At 46.5% G+C, this 15,330-nt stretch overlaps 2 protein-coding genes across 3 annotated transcripts in view; both read left to right on the forward strand.

The window, feature by feature from the left end:
• The window catches only part of CHUK (conserved helix-loop-helix ubiquitous kinase), a gene marked incomplete at its 5' end in the record, with an annotated part of 56,441 nt that extends 45,393 nt beyond the window's left edge, over positions 1-11,048 (forward strand). Inside the window, 6 exons of the mRNA XM_019512065.1 lie at positions 1,467-1,516; positions 3,228-3,324; positions 4,668-4,815; positions 5,826-5,962; positions 6,990-7,089; positions 9,897-11,048. Of these exons, the coding sequence (XP_019367610.1) occupies positions 1,467-1,516; positions 3,228-3,324; positions 4,668-4,815; positions 5,826-5,962; positions 6,990-7,089; positions 9,897-9,923 (559 nt within the window). The remainder of the gene's footprint in view (positions 1-1,466; positions 1,517-3,227; positions 3,325-4,667; positions 4,816-5,825; positions 5,963-6,989; positions 7,090-9,896) is intronic.
• A 2,794-nt stretch (positions 11,049-13,842) lies between these two features.
• The window catches only part of ERLIN1 (ER lipid raft associated 1), a 65,152-nt gene continuing 63,664 nt past the window's right edge, over positions 13,843-15,330 (forward strand). For both annotated transcript variants that reach the window (XM_019512187.1, XM_019512188.1), the window contains exon 1: positions 13,843-13,902. The gene's annotated coding sequence lies outside the window, so the exon portion shown is untranslated. The remainder of the gene's footprint in view (positions 13,903-15,330) is intronic.

Genomic DNA, 15,330 nt, shown 5'->3' on the forward strand with positions numbered 1-15,330 from the left:
GTGGCTGCCCTCTTGCTCCAAGCTATACTTAGTGTACCCCCCCTCTCCTCCCAATCATTTTTTATGCATTGTCCACCTTGGGAATTCAGGATCCACATCTGTTTTGAGTTACAGTAATGTCAATTCTGAGTCAGTGCACTGACTCCAGTAAGCTTACTTCAGATTGAGAGCAGGCAGCAGGGGGACTGGACAAAGGGGCATTTGCCACCAGGCTTTACTGATAAGAGTGGTACAGGTAGTGTGCTATGAAGCTTCCAACTGTGTGCCAGTTCTGGGTGAGGGCTGTAAGATCCTGCCTGTCTGGTTGATGAGCAATTTTTGGTGAAGTTCTGGGATTGGATTGGAGGATTTTGAGAGAGAGGTGATGAGGAAATTGCTGCTTGGAGAGTGCTGTGTTTGGACGAGGGAAGAAAAATGGCTGCCTTATGGTTAAGGCCTTAAATTGGGGTGCAGGGCATCCAGATTCTGTTCCCAGCTCTGCCTGATTCCCTGTATGACTTTGGGTTTGTCACTTAACATGTTTCTCAATTTCCCCATCTTTAAAATAGGTTGATTAATATGTTTTTACCCTGTTGTGTCTGTACTGGCAAGACAAAGCGTTCTTTGGGACAGGAACACGCTGTCATTACGTGCGTGCAGTACATAGCACAAAAGGTCTCTAGACACTACTGTAATACAGTTTCTGCTGTGGTAATTATAGAAGGATTTGCTTCAATATGGTGCATACCTCCATAAGGCCCTTCTCTCATTGATTCTACATAGTCTAATATGCTAGGAAGCAATGTGCCAGGGAATAGTTATTCACTCTCTATAAAACCAATGGGACATACGTTCCCAAGACAGCCATCTACAGTAATAGAGCTGGGAGGTGTTGAATAGAGATTACAGGGACTGATTGCAAAAAGGCCCACTGGTCCCAAGGAGGTAAGAATTGCTCTGAAGTACTCTTTGTCTCTGTAGGCTTTTCAGTATTGTTCATTCCCCTAGCTTTGCATTGCTGCCTTGGTGAGAGCAATTTATGGCACCTTCTAAAGTCCAAACCTCTGTACTGGGAACAGCTTCATATTACAGTATTGCCCACAAGCACCTCAAAACGCATTTCAAACCAAGATTATTCCTTCAGTCTAGGGTTGGCCGAGAACAAGGTTCCATCCCATGTCTACCCACTTAGGGATGAGGTGAAGAGCAGACCGGACAGCCAGTCTTACAGCTTGTCTCTTCTCTGGTTACTCATATTTTAGATCCCAAGTCCAGCAAAAGCTGAAGGGTACTGGACTGGGTTGAGGGTACAGTGAAGCTGTCTAAGGTACAGACCCTTTCTTCTGATGCACAAAACTTCCCAGAGGGGACTGAATTCTGATGTTTTCTTCTTCCACAATAGCACTTTAATCTAAAACATTTTTTGCTTGTAAACAGTTCTTCTGTGTGGGGACACATGTAAAGCATTTACCTTCTTCTCTTGGCAGGGAGCAAAAGGCCATAGACCTCTATAAACAGCTGAAACCCAGGCCTCCAGGTATGGAAGAGACTTGTTTTGTGACCTACCTTAAAATTCTCAAACCCTTCTACTGATTTTTGCCTTCAGTAAAGAATGTCAGACTTTAAAGTATTGTCTCGGGCAAGGACAAGGGGAATACTGGGGTTGGGACAGAGCGAGACCCCCTGATGTCGGGGAGCTTGGTGAGAGATCTGGATAGAGAAGGTAGTGGTCTGGTGTAGTTGTAGTAGTAATGTGTTTAAAACTGTGTGAATAATTGTATGCTTGAGCTACTGTGCTCTTGAGGTTCCAAGTCCTGGCTTGTGCCAGTCCAAGTGTCTCTTGTTGCTGGGTTGATCAGCTGCTCTCAAATGACCTCTACACTGAAATACTTATTCCAGCTTCTTAGCCGTGTGGTCTCACTACTATATTTTGCTTGTCCACTGGTCTTGTAACCCCTTCCCTCCCCACACAGACTGCCTTGTAACAGCATCTAGCGTCATCATCTTTCCCTCTACTTCTTACCTCAAAAAAAAGAAAAAAGGGGCTTCTCACCTCCCTCTAAAAGCAATCTCTTTTTTTAATACAGTGGTAGAGTAAAAGGAGGAAGGGTGATGGGAATTGAAATAGCCCTGTATTTTGCAACCAGGGCAGTAGCCATCAAGGAGGATTGTACACAGTTGTGTGTTTGGGGAAATAGCTGCAACCCTTATGGAAATCAGTGCGTAGCCAGCCAGAGTGGCTCAATTTTAGAGCAAGTGTGAAGAGAGGATTGAACTGCAGTGTGCTTGTGCATAATAAAGAAGACTGATTCAGTTGATTTAATACCCCAACATAAGTACTGCCATCCATGATGGGTCGGATCAATTTTGTGCATGTCGGGGGGGAGGAACTGGACACAGAACTCCAGCTGTGGCCTCACCAGTGCTGGATAGAGAGGAAGAATCACTTTCCTCGGTCTGCTGCGAACACTCCTACTAATGCAGCCCAGTATGCTGTTAGCCTTCTTTGCAACAAGGGCACATTGTTGGTTCATATCCACCTTGTTGTCCACTGTAACCCCCAGGTCCTTTTCTGCAGAGCTGCTGCTTAGTCAGTCAGTCCTTAGCATGTACCAGTGCATGGGATTGCCCTGTCCTAAGTGCAGGACTTTGCAATTCTCCTTATTGGACCTCATGAGATTTCTTTTGGTTCAATCTTCCAAAATGTCTAGGTCTCTCTGAATCTTAGTCCTACCCTTCAGCATATCTGCTGCTGCACCCAGCTTAGTGTCATCTGCAAACTTGCTGAGGGTGCATTCCATCCCATCTTCCAAATCAGTGGTTTTTAACCTGTGGTCCGCAGACCCTGGGGGTCCACAGACTATGTCTAAGGGGTCTGCAAAAGATGACTGTGATCAATCAAAGGTGTGTGAATACCCATACTCATAATACAGAGGGGTCTGTGCCTCCATTCAAAATTTCAAGAAGGATCCACGCTTCATTCAAAATGTTTTAGGGATCCACAAATGAAAAAGTTGAAAACCACTGTTCCAGATCATTGAGGAAGATATAGAACAAAACTGGTCCCAGAACTGACCCCTCCACGTCATCTAATTCCCTTTTTGAACCTGCCTTTTTATCAGGCTTCTCTTGTTAGGTGAAATATATTTTGGGGGAGGGGCGGGGGGGTTCTATGGATATGTATCTAAGAGCTGTGTGTCCTTTCTCCAAAGGCATTTTGCTAACAAGAGGATTGTTGTTCCTCCCAGATCATGCCTACAGTGACAGCACGGACATGGTGAAGATTATTGTGCAGACTGTGCAGAGCCAGGACAGAGTTCTCAAAGAGCTCTTTGGCCACTTAAGGTACCAGGAGAGCTTGTCTGTGAGTTAGAAAGCAGAGATGAAATGCAGCTTTTAGGCTGGAGAGATCTTGTTAACACATTAATTCAGTTGGGAAACAGATCCCTTGCATTCATATTTCAAAAATGAAAACTTCGTTCAGAGACGTACAGTTCAGATTGTTGAAGGACACAGTCCTATTGCTGCCCCAACGTATTCAAAGGCAGTAAAGAGAAAAGTCTGCTTCATTCACTCCTGCATATATCCTTCAAATTACCAACTGTCAATAGAATGCTGTGGCCTACAACTGAGCATTGCTTCTCTTTCAAGAATTGTGCACAAATCTGTTGAAACAGCCCTTTTAATGCCTATTCCCAAGAGCATTTCATGTGTTCTCTAAATGACTTCCATGCGCACATCACTGCCTCTGCAGTGGAGCCCTATAGGGTAAGGTTCAGAGTTTCTTGTGGGGCAGAAAAAAATAAAATATACACAGTTTGAAGTGTAGAAACTTTCTCCCATTGGGTGCTGTGCACTACATACCTAACAGTAGGGGCCATGTACTGGAGGCTGTCCTTGTGCTGAGCTTATAAACCCCATCTATACAGTGTTAATAAGTGGTGATTTACATCCCAACTGAACGAGTCACTCTGTTAAACAATTGTAGGAAATGAAAAATCTGAGGTTCTCAGCATAACGTTCATTCTGGTGTACGAATACATTGTATTTTGTATTCTCTTTTTCTTTTATTTAAATGCGGAGCCAAGGAAGCATCGTTTCACCTTTGACTAAGGTCTAATCTATCCTAGAAAGCTTTGCCAGCACAACTGCAGTGGTCCTGGCAAAACAGTGAGTGTGGTAATACTCAAAGACCCTCTGCTGCAGCATATCCTGTTCAGGTGGCAGAGCTGCTCAGAATTCTCCTGAGTGAGCTAGTTTCTGCTGCCACCCATCAGTTGGCTGAAGGCACAGGAAAATATGCCCGCACCTTCTTCCAGCTGTTATGGTCGCCTCAGCAACTAGTGCCTTCTTAGGGTGCACTTTGTGCTTTGATGGCTAAACTGCTGTACTGGCAGCACATGAGCCACCAAAAGCATTAGGGTGTTCACATTCCCTAATAACTTGGCAGTGGCAGCTGCTGGCAGCCAATCTTCCTGTTGCCAGACCAGATAGGTGGAGACATCCACGTGCAACAGTGACCCTGGAGACACTTTTAGTGCCTGCAGATATCCTTGTCGATGATGGGGGTAGCATATATTGTCCAGTTGTCTGTAATGACAAGCTCTGTAAGCACTGCAAGTACACAGACTGCCAAAACTTCCTGCACCCTCTATGGCAAAGTAACTAGTTTCTCCTTTACCTTACAGCAAGCTGTTGGGCTGCAAGCAGAAGATTATCGATTTGCTTCCAAAGATTGAAGTGGCTCTGAATAATATCAAGGAGGCTGACAATTCAGTGATGCAGATGCAGGGCAAAAGGCAGAGGGAGATTTGGCATTTGCTGAAAATTGCTTGTGTAAGTAACTTAAGATTGAAGTCCTTAAAGGCTAATGCTGATCTCTTCAGCCAGGTGTTGTGTAACCTGTCAAATCTGCAGTGGTTTGTGAAGCCCTGTAGGAGGTTTGAAGCATTATATGCTCAGTGTAAGTAGGAATTGTTCCCCGCTGCTCGCTGTTTGGAGGCTGAAGCTGAGGCCCCATTATGGTGGGCTCTGTACACAAATAGTAAGACATGGTCATTTACTGTCGTTGAAGAACTCTTATGTAGACAAGACAAGAGAAGACAGCCTGCTGTGGAATATCATGTTTGCCTTTTGCACTGGCCTGCTTTGGTACTGGAGCCATGAATGGGGCAGCATGTTAGTTGGGGTATGAGCTCAGTCTTTGCTCACAAAGATGTAAGCAGATTAGAAGTAATCCACTCAGCTCCTAGGGAAGCAGAAACTTTTCATCACCATTTGGTACCCTAAAGAATCAATATGCAAACTATATATGGTTCTCCCCAAACAAGGTGGTTCCTCTAGGGCGTGGATAGGACACCTTTTCTGGCTGCGGGGCGGACTGCTTTGCCCTGGGTTAGAGGTAGGCAGGCAGGTGCTAGGAGCCGGCCACTGCTGCTCATTCTGCAGTGGCACATGGAGAGTGCCTATAGCTGGTGCCCCCTGCTGTCAAATACTTCTTTGAAGCCCCAGGTATGCAGGCTGGATCCAGTGGTTTCACAGGAGGTTGTCAAAGGTTGCTGACCCTTGTTTTAGGATGTGGCTTGGGTTTGGAGAACAAATATGCTAGATGGTGGGCAGGTGTGTGTGTTTGTGTGTTGTGTGCACAATATGGGCAAGGTCCTGGGACCATGAGAACATTCATCCATGGTATTTCACAGTTTTCTGGGGCTTTGTCATTCCTTTTGCATGAATGTACATACGTTAAATGGTGCTTGGGGTCTTTTAGCACACATGAAGTGCGACTAACATCTTTATTTTCCATCCACGGAAAGCGGGTAATGAAAACAGTTCTGCTCTTCCTCCAGACTCAGAGTTCTGCTCGCTCTCTGGCAAGTTCTAGTCTAGAAGGTTCAGCTACAACCACAACAGCTGCCTGGCTCCCGCAGACTTCTTCAGGAACTGTGCCCCACTCTCTGTCTTCAGTGTCCACACCTAGAGATGGGTAAGAGTCAACTGGAAGAGCAGCTTTTACCAAGACTAATTTATCTCTTTCCTGAAGAAACTTTTTGCATGCAGAAGCTGGCCTCCACTTCTGAGACAGCACTGGCTTGGTTAACATGGACCAGGACCTCTTTGTACTCAGCATTGTAGCAGCAAAGAAAGAGATGGGCCCTTCCCCAAAAGCTTAGAGTCGAAGTGATTCCAGACAACTCCCCCTGTTCATGTTTAGAGAAAGCTTGAGATGCTCTAGATTTCAACAGTGACAGTAGACTGAGGGCACTCCTCTTTTTCTCTCATCCTTCATTTACTGTTAGTACCTGATTGTAAGAATGTGGATGAAAACAGCTGTTTATTGGTAGCAGACAGTGGCCACACAAAATCTACTTGGCGCTTGCCAAAGTGGTTTAAAATCTTGTGGTCCATTTGGATTGCGATTCTGGACTCTGTCATTTTAGACGGACAGAACGTCACGCATTATAAGCCATAGTCTTCTCTTTTAAATAGCTTGATTTCTCTTGCACGGTGGTTCAGAATTTTACCAATTGGCTGGTTCAGACTGGTTCTGGTCTTTATCTCAGATTTCCAATTGAGTGACACCCCTGTGACTGACTGCACATCCAAGGTTAAGTACAGAACATACAATGTGAGCCATTCCTGACATCATCTCTCTGCTGAGTCTAAGAGTTTGGTCTGTCACTTCCTTGCAAATTGCATTTGAAGAGTGCTGTGCCACACAAGGTCCTGGTGGCCTGCAGGCAGCATGCAGCCCGTGAGTGGCTAACTCCATGGCTTACAGGCTTCTGCTGCCTTTACCTCCTTGGCTTCCCATGCCTTCCCCTATGAATCCAGGAGCCACTTCTGCAACCCATCACCACCTCCTTCCATTGCCACCTGCTGCTGCCAGAAAGAGTAATGTATAGAATGGCAGCGAATGACTGCAAATTCCTTCTCCTTTCATTGTCCCATGCCTCCTGGAGGTGTCATCCTGTCTCAGCTTAAATCTGTTCTCTGGTGCTTTACTTTTGCAGGGAAACTTTTGCCCGTATATTGGAAGAGAACCTGCACTATCTCGACCGCTTTAGCACAATTATGCAAGAGGCAAAACAGGAGCAGAGCAATAGCTTGATGGTAAGTGCTTGTATGCTTCAGGGGCCTGGTTCTTCAGAGTTGCCAGCTGGTGTTTGAGGCTTTAGGCTCTTGCACTTTTTGGATGACTTGCGGAGGTGAGCTGCTGTGGATGGTGTGCATGTAGTGTCCTAACAAACTGTTTCCTCTACTCTTGTCTCCTTATTTTAATTCTAATGGAAATGCAGGCACTGACAAAACTGTTAGTTGGATAATTCTCTGTTATTGAATACAGATTTCCCCCACCATTTAGGCAGGTCCCTAGCTATGATAAAGTGGACTGTTCACTTTCCTCTAAATTTTGAGAGGCTGAAATACATAAAACATGGGGACAAGCAGAAGCACTGAGGCAATTAGTTCATTCCTCTTTCTGTCTGAGTGGACTCAGCAAAGCCCTAAGTCTCCTGAGTTTATCTCCAGTGGATTAACTGAGCTGCAGTATCCAGATGCTCTTCTGTGTCCATGATGCTGCAGTCTCTCTCAATAACAAACTGATCAGTTACAGTTGCCTAAATGTCCCTTGGTCCATCTTCAGGACCAGGCTCTCACATGTTACATCTTCCCACCATGATGTTAAGGTTCTCTCTTTGTGGGAGCGTTGGGTGTTGGTTCCAACCCATAGCTGGAACCCTGTTAATACTGGCATACACAATATGCTGCTGCTCCCCACAGCCACCTGAGAGCCTTACCAAATTTAGGGACCTATTCTGACTACTGCACACCACTGTGGTAGTATTCAGGAGATTTATAAAAACCATAATAGACCAATGAACAGTTTTCCTTCTGAACCATAATGGACCGGTGAACAATGAGCAGCATAGGTCGAGAATAAGCAGTCCTAGTTTGCCTCCACAGGCATTGGTGGACCATGGGAGTAGTAAAGGAGCTGGACTGAATGTTAGAGGGGATTCTAGCTTCTTCCCAATGCTGGTCTGTAGAAACCATCATCACTTGAAACAGTGGGCCAGAATGTGGAGGGTGTGAAGGTAATATAAAGATCTCCCTGCTGCTTTCTTTGGTCTGATCCTCTCAGGGATGCACACACATCTGACCCTTATAGTTCTGTTCATTTTTTATTGCTATGGTCTGTTAATGTTTCTCAATTTATCTTCCTCTGATTTACAACCCAGCTTCCTCATCAGTAGTTCCAAAATTTTAATCATGCATTGGTACTGGTACCACCGTCAGGATCTAATTATTTCATAGATTTCATAGACATTAGGGCTGGACGGGACCTTGGAAGACCATCGAGTCCATCCTTCTGCCCAAAGGGCAGGAAGTCAGCTGGGGTCATAGGATCCTAGCAAGATAAACATCCATTAGTGCCAGCTAATGGAGTTGGCTTAGATGTGCTAAACACTGGGTGGAAACCATGATCTTATGCATTTAGGTATCCAGAAAGAAATGCAACAACTCTAGAACTCTTGGTTCATAGATGATACCTTTTATTAGGCCAACTAAGAAATCACAAAAAAAAATCTTTTCTGCAAACTTTTGGGTGTACACGCCCTTCCTCAGGCTCAGGGAAAATTAAAGATGGTAAAAAGTCCCCACAGGTAAGAAATAAACTTCATTTCAGTTTATTGTCTACCTATGGGGACTTTTTTACCATCTTTAATTTTCCCTGAGCCTGAGAAAGGGCATGTGTACCTGAAAGCTTGCAGAAATACTTTTTTTTTGCAATTTCTTAGTTGGTCTAATAAAAGGTATCATCTCTGAACCAAGAGTTCTAGAGTGTTGCATTTCTTTTTGTCTCAGACCAACACAGCTACCAAGTACATCCCTTTAGTTACCCAATAGACGTCACATGGTGAGAACTACAATCCCCATTTGCTTGTGTCAAAAAGAACGAGTAGCTTAGAGGACAAAAGGCTAAACATGAAGGCTTGGTAACTCGCTGCTCCTGGCACAGTAAAATCTCCGTTATCTTGCATGAGTGGGGAATGCCAAGTGCCAGTAATGTAAAAATGCTAGTTATCTAAAAACACTGGAACTGGAAGGGGTGGGGGGCTTGCACACAGTGGCGCAGGGTGGTAGGTGGTGGTGGTGGCATGGGGAGGTGGCACATGGCTTGCGTGCGGGGGTGCGTAGTGGTGGATGGTGGTGGCAGCACGGTGGCACCAATTAATAGTGTGTCGGCTAGTAGAATGCCAGAAAACAGGGATTTTACTGTGCTTGTTCTTTCTCCCCAGTTCCTTCCCGCTGCATCTTGCATTTAACATTCACTGGATAGAGTGGATACACAGCACTGAGAGAGTTTCTGCTATTCAGACCAAGAACTCAGGCTAGAACTTAGCCCCCCACACCCTTCTCTTTCAAGGGCTAAAACATGAGAAGGTTGATGTTAAAAACCAGAGGAAAACATCTGCTAGGCTTGGGGGTTTGCCTAGCTATAATTTTGGGACTTGTCCCAGGTTAACTTACGTTGCTGTGTACTTGCCAAGACAGTGCAGCCCAATGGAGCATGCTCAGTAGTAGGAATGTGCACCCAGAGCTGAATTGCAAACTGCATTAGTGCCAAAAACTGCCTTAAGACTATGTTGCAAAAAACAGTGAGCAGGAGGAAGAGCCAGCTGCCTTTTGCAATAACTGTTTATCAGGGACTCAAGCAGGCTGTCATAGGTTCTGGCCCATAACACAAAGACATTACCTACCTCAAAGGCCTTATAATCTTAGGCCTACTTCTAAGGCGGACCAGAGTGCAATTTGCAGCAATGCATTTATACAAGCAGGTGGTTGCCACTAGGGCTGTTCAATGGAAATGCATGAGGGTACTGGGACTCAGGTTATTCTTTTGCCTCTTCTTTTAGAGCCTTGATTGGAGTTGGCTGAAATAGTGAAGGGAAGTAGGTGCCCAGCTGCCATCCCCATTGCATCCACGTGCTGAAGCATGGCTGACAGCCTGTGGCGAGACGGTTGGTCAAGCACGTGTGCTGTGGTCTGCACCCGCACTCTGCTGCTTCAGGACTCTTAACATCTCATCTGATTGGCAGTTAGCTCTGAATGAGCCCTTGCCTTGTATTTTGTAAATGTTAATGGACTTGATTGTAAAGTTCATGGTCACTAGCAGAGTTCCGGCCTGTGTGATTTGCAACTAGAAGCAAACATTTTCCAATCTGGTGCCTAAGTCAGGCTGTTAAAGTATCTAAACAAGTAGCCTGGTTATTCAGAGATGCTGGGCACCTCCAGCTTCCACTGCTCAGTGCTTGGGAAAATGCCACCATTTCTATTTAGAAGCTTCCTAGGCTTGAAAGCGTTTACGGTAGTCAGTAGATCTCTAGTATCACATGCTCATGTACTGGGCCCCTTGGATGTGTCAGTGGGATGGTGGTTGCTGATGTGGCAGAAGAGCTGAGGTCAGGATACTGTTTGTGATGTTCAGTCTGTGTTAAACTTTTCCCAGCAGGAGATACTCTGCCTTTGTGTTGGAAGTGAATGCTGTAAGGTATGGGAGAGCCATAAGGTTATGACACTATGGAGGCAATCTCCCTGCTGCTCATATTTACTGCTTGGGGGTGGGAGTGTCTCCCAGGTGCAGACCAGGCTCTGCCGTAAGTAGATGGCATCTGTGTGCCTTGCTTGTGCACAGAATGGCTGCTTCCCCCCCCCCGTCCCCCTGAGGACATGCATGTCAGGACCTACCTCTGCAGTGAATGGCTTGGAGCCAGTGTGGGGGCCACTGCAGTGCCAGTTGCAAACTGACAGTTACCTTACCTTACTCCTTCATAAACATCCATCATCAGTCTGGGGGGATGCAATTTTTTATGAATGGAAGAGAAACACTAGGCTGTGGCTTTCTTCTGGCTTGCCATCTTCCCCTGCAGGAAGCAGTTTTGATAGGTGTTTATTATGGGTCAAATAGCACTCCCCATTCCAAACAGAACAGATTTGGAATCTAACGGCTATTTTGAAATCATGTAAAAACTCTATTTGTGAATTTGGAATAAATATCTTCTGTAGTACCTCTTTGTAAGTGGTCTAATTTACTTGCCCATGTTTGTTTAAACAGTATGTGCCAAGTAAAGGTTACATGCTACCATGATATCTGTTGACAGGGTTTTCAAAAATGACTAGAGCTTTTGTGTACCCAACTTTAGGCATCTCAAAGGAGAATTATTTTTTAGAGGGCAGGTACTTTGTACTTTCTGCAAATTAGGCTCTGTTAAGTAATCTGTCTTGGGCATCTAAAAGCACTAGTCTTAATCTTAGTGTGTTTCTCTCTCCACTACTGTCCCTAAAAACAAACACCTCATTTAGCACCTAAATGTCAAACATCAAGAAAACAAAAAGTGAAGGATATTGTCATTCTGAGCCCACACCGGGAAACCTATGAGACATTGGGAATCCATTGCTTGGCACGTGCACTTCATGCATGCATTATGTAAGTATAACCGACTCTCCAGAATGCAAGGCAACAGAAACCAACCAAGTACAAAAGAGCCTGCTTCATCACAAGCCCACAATCAACTCTAGCCCATGGGGTTTGTATTTTTTGCAACCTTTGTTTTTTTCCTCCTACAATAATATTCCATGTAAGTACATTTAGATGCTATTCCTTTAACTGGTGTTAAAACTATATTGTCAGTGAAGTACTTTGGAAGATATGTATCAACATTTCTAAATCTGCATGTAAGTTAATAGGAAACATGACGTTAGTTTGAGTCAAGTAAGTCTTGGGAATTTGAGTTTCAGGCTGACCAATAACTGGAGCTTGTACCTGTGGCTGTTTTTCAGGAGCAGTTTGCAGGGAGTATTTGGGGATTTGTGCCTGAGCTGTACCATAATAGTTGAGGCTTAAGTGAGCTCCTGTGTTAGCAAATGATCACTCAAGGTGCTCAAATATCCATGCACATACTGTGTGTTGAAAATTGGTGGGCCTTACTGGGGCGCACAGTGGAGTTTGAGGATAAGATTTGGTCATTTATTTGAGGGTGGGGAGGCAGAAATACAACATACAAATGAAAGGATGAATCAGTGCATTTTAACTGTTTTGCTGGACATAAATGAGGCACAATCTACAGTTCTAATCTGAACTAAATTTGTGTTGATTGGATTTGACCTCTGCTAGTATCTACCTTTAGGGAAGCAATATTTCCAGCTTTGTGACTGGTTGGCTCTAATTGACAGCAAAGTGTTATGCATGAGCTCCCCAGTGGAGATGCAGTTTATGTCAGCAGAAGGAATTTGCTTGGTAAATATCTGCTAGAGGATGTGAATTTTTCTCAGTCTTAGCTGGCAAAACTGTTGGGTAATCCTGACCTCCTACAGTCACTTGGTGGCTGAAGAGATCAGAGTAGTTTTTGAACCAGACACCTCTTAAAGGTGACGGTTGTTCATCGTGTCTTAAAAGTTTCAAACAACTCCTTTGGTGAAGAGGTCAGGGGAATAACTGAAGGTCAAGCTTATGCTAGAATTGTCTGGCATAGCCCTGCCAGACACAGGTGTGTTTTTTCTATATTCCTAAGCTGGCCTAGCTACACTGCTAAAGCCCCTCAAATAATTGGCTATCCTGGCAAAGAGATGTTTCTGTTGGACTGGGGAGGTGGCATAGCTCCCTCAATGGAGTAACACCTGTTGGCACACTATGGGCCTCATAAGATGTTACAACACCCAGCTCTGTCTCAATATCAAGTCCCTTGGTGTTTCTCCTACGACCTGGCTTTGACCACTGATTTTGAGGCTTTCCCACATTGTGACTCTGCCTAGCCCTGCTCTCCACCTCTGAACTCTGCAATGTGCCAGTGTCTAGGCATACACTCCAGCACTAGGCATCACTCTGGTTCACTAACCCCGGCGGGTATGATATGGTCTAATTCTGACACTACAGCCATCACCCCAGCCGTATGATACTGTGGCACTGGGCCTGCCAAGCATCGTAGCCCTGCCCTCCAGAATTCAGCCCCCCAGTTTGAGCCCACCCTGTTCTCCAGCACATCACCTCCTCACCCTGACTCCTGCTACTGAGCCTCTCTATGTGACTCCAGAAATGAAGGCTTCAGCACTCAAGGCCCTGGTTGTGCCCCCAAAATCCAACCTCCCAAGACAGTCCTCCTGCATCCAGATGCTCCGGTATAACACTGTTCAGCACTGATTTCACCAGGCCCCACCTCCAACGGTGGGACATGGTTCAGCTGCCTGCCTCCCCCATCCTGCCCCCAACACTGGGCTTCCCCCACACCCCACAGGTTGGCTCTATCTACCCCCACGTTACATACACCAGTACCCCCAAGGGCCTGGCCCTGTCAACACTGCTCCTCCAGGCTATGACATCACAGCCCAGCTCCATTGACAGTGCTGCTCCACGCTATGACATCACAGACTGTTCCATCAGCACTGCTCCCGTCACCTGCTATCACAACAGCCCAGGCCCTCCACAATCCCCCCCCATTATGACATCAAAGCCCGGCCCATCAGCACTGCCTCTCCATGCTGACATCACAAGGCAGCCCCGTCAGCACCGCTCCTCCATTCTATGCCGTCACAGCCCGAGCTCCCCTCCTCATGACGTCACACCGCCCTACAGCAATAGACCCCCGACCACGTGTCACAGCCCAATCCTGGCCCCGGCTCTCCTCCCACGCCCGCGCCCGACAGTCTTTCTGTCCCCGCCGCCGTCCCGTAGCTGAGCGGCGGGGCGGGGCCTCCGCCTCCTCCGCGCCGATTGGCTGCCGGGAGGCGGAAGTGGCTTGGGGGCGGGGCCCGGCCGCGGCGGTTGGGGCAGTGGCGGCGCGTATGAGGGGCTAGCGCAGCTGCCACGTGGGGGGCGCGGGGCGCCTGGGCCTTCGTGCAGGCGGTGCCGGTGGCGGCGCCGAGCAGGTACCTGGGGGTGGGGCGGTCCCTCCCCCTCTCGTCCGCGCCCGCTCCCGCTCCCGCTCCCGGTGCACGTGGCTGCGGGCAGAGCCGACGCCCCGCGCCCGCCCGCTCGGCCTGTCCTGGCCGGGCTTCAGACGGCCTTCGACCAGAGTCCGCTTCTGCTTTCCGAGCGCGGGGGCAGCTTGCCCTGAACTGGCCTTTCGGTGCAGTGTGGTTTCTGTTGTGTTGCCTCCAGCAGGGCCCGCTGTGCCCGGAGTGTGGCTGCCGGGTGAGCAGGTCTCGCAGTCGAAGAGCTCAGGGCTTTTGGATAGAGGTTTGTCCTGCCGCACTTGGGACGCGCTGTGGTTTCTCCTCTTTGGCCTGTGACCCCGCCGTCGTTGTCCCAGCCGGTTTCGCCCTAGAAAGGGCTGCTCTGCCATAAGCTTTCGCAGGGTTTCTTGCGATCGTGGGATCGGATCTAGTATGAAAACTGCTGCCTGCCAACAGAAAGCGCACCCGCTTCAATTTGTACCCTAAAAATGTTTTCTGTCTAGCTGTGCGGAAAAAAATAAAAAATCCACTTTATGCCTAATATAAAGGGAAGCCTTGGCTACCTTGTTGAGACTTAGGATTGTGACAGAAAGTATCTGAATGCCAAGATCTTTTATAACGAGCATGAGGGAGACTGCTCAATAGCAGGGTTTTAATGAGCCTTTCTTCTGTTCGTTTTGCACATCTGCCTCCGGTGCAAAGCATTACTTGCCTGTTTGAAATCTTGAAACCCATAATTAAACTGTTATCCAGGCTCATCCAGTTTAGATGCCAAAGTACTTAACAAATTACTAAACCCTTGATTCTTCTGTCACTTTGCCAGGGTGGAGTTTGTCCTTTATAACACTTGCGTGAGGCTGTCTGACATGCAAGTTCTCTTCTGTTCATTAGTAGTTTGTTAGTAACATCAGAGCTGGGACAAAAATATATTTTATCTTTTAAAATTCTGTTTACTTGCCACATTTTATTCAATTTGGACCTTTTGAGCAAATCTTCATTGTTTACCCTAGAAACCTGGGAGGAGTTTCCTTTACAATTAGATTTGATAAGAAGTAGGATAAGGGTGAAATATCAGCAGAAACATTTTCACTGACGGGGAGACTACATTAAATTGTTTTACTTGGAACATAAGCGTCAAACCTAACTTGACTTTGGATGTTAGAACTACATGACATGCGCAGTCATGTGCCACACGACCTGTGTACCATGCTGTGATTTCCCGGGCATAGAGCATGGGTTGAACCAGACCTTAAAATGATACCAGGATCAACAGTGATCGTGGCTTGAAGTCTGAGTCAGAGCTCAGGGCATTTCCAGGCAGAGACACTGGATGTTGAAATTAGAAATGGTGACTGTGATTTATAGATTCGTAGATTCATAGATTAAGGGTCGGAAGGGACC

This window comes from Gavialis gangeticus, unplaced genomic scaffold (assembly GCF_001723915.1).
Source record: "Gavialis gangeticus isolate Ggan-Ray unplaced genomic scaffold, GavGan_comp1, whole genome shotgun sequence".
Lineage (NCBI taxonomy): Eukaryota > Metazoa > Chordata > Crocodylia > Gavialidae > Gavialis > Gavialis gangeticus.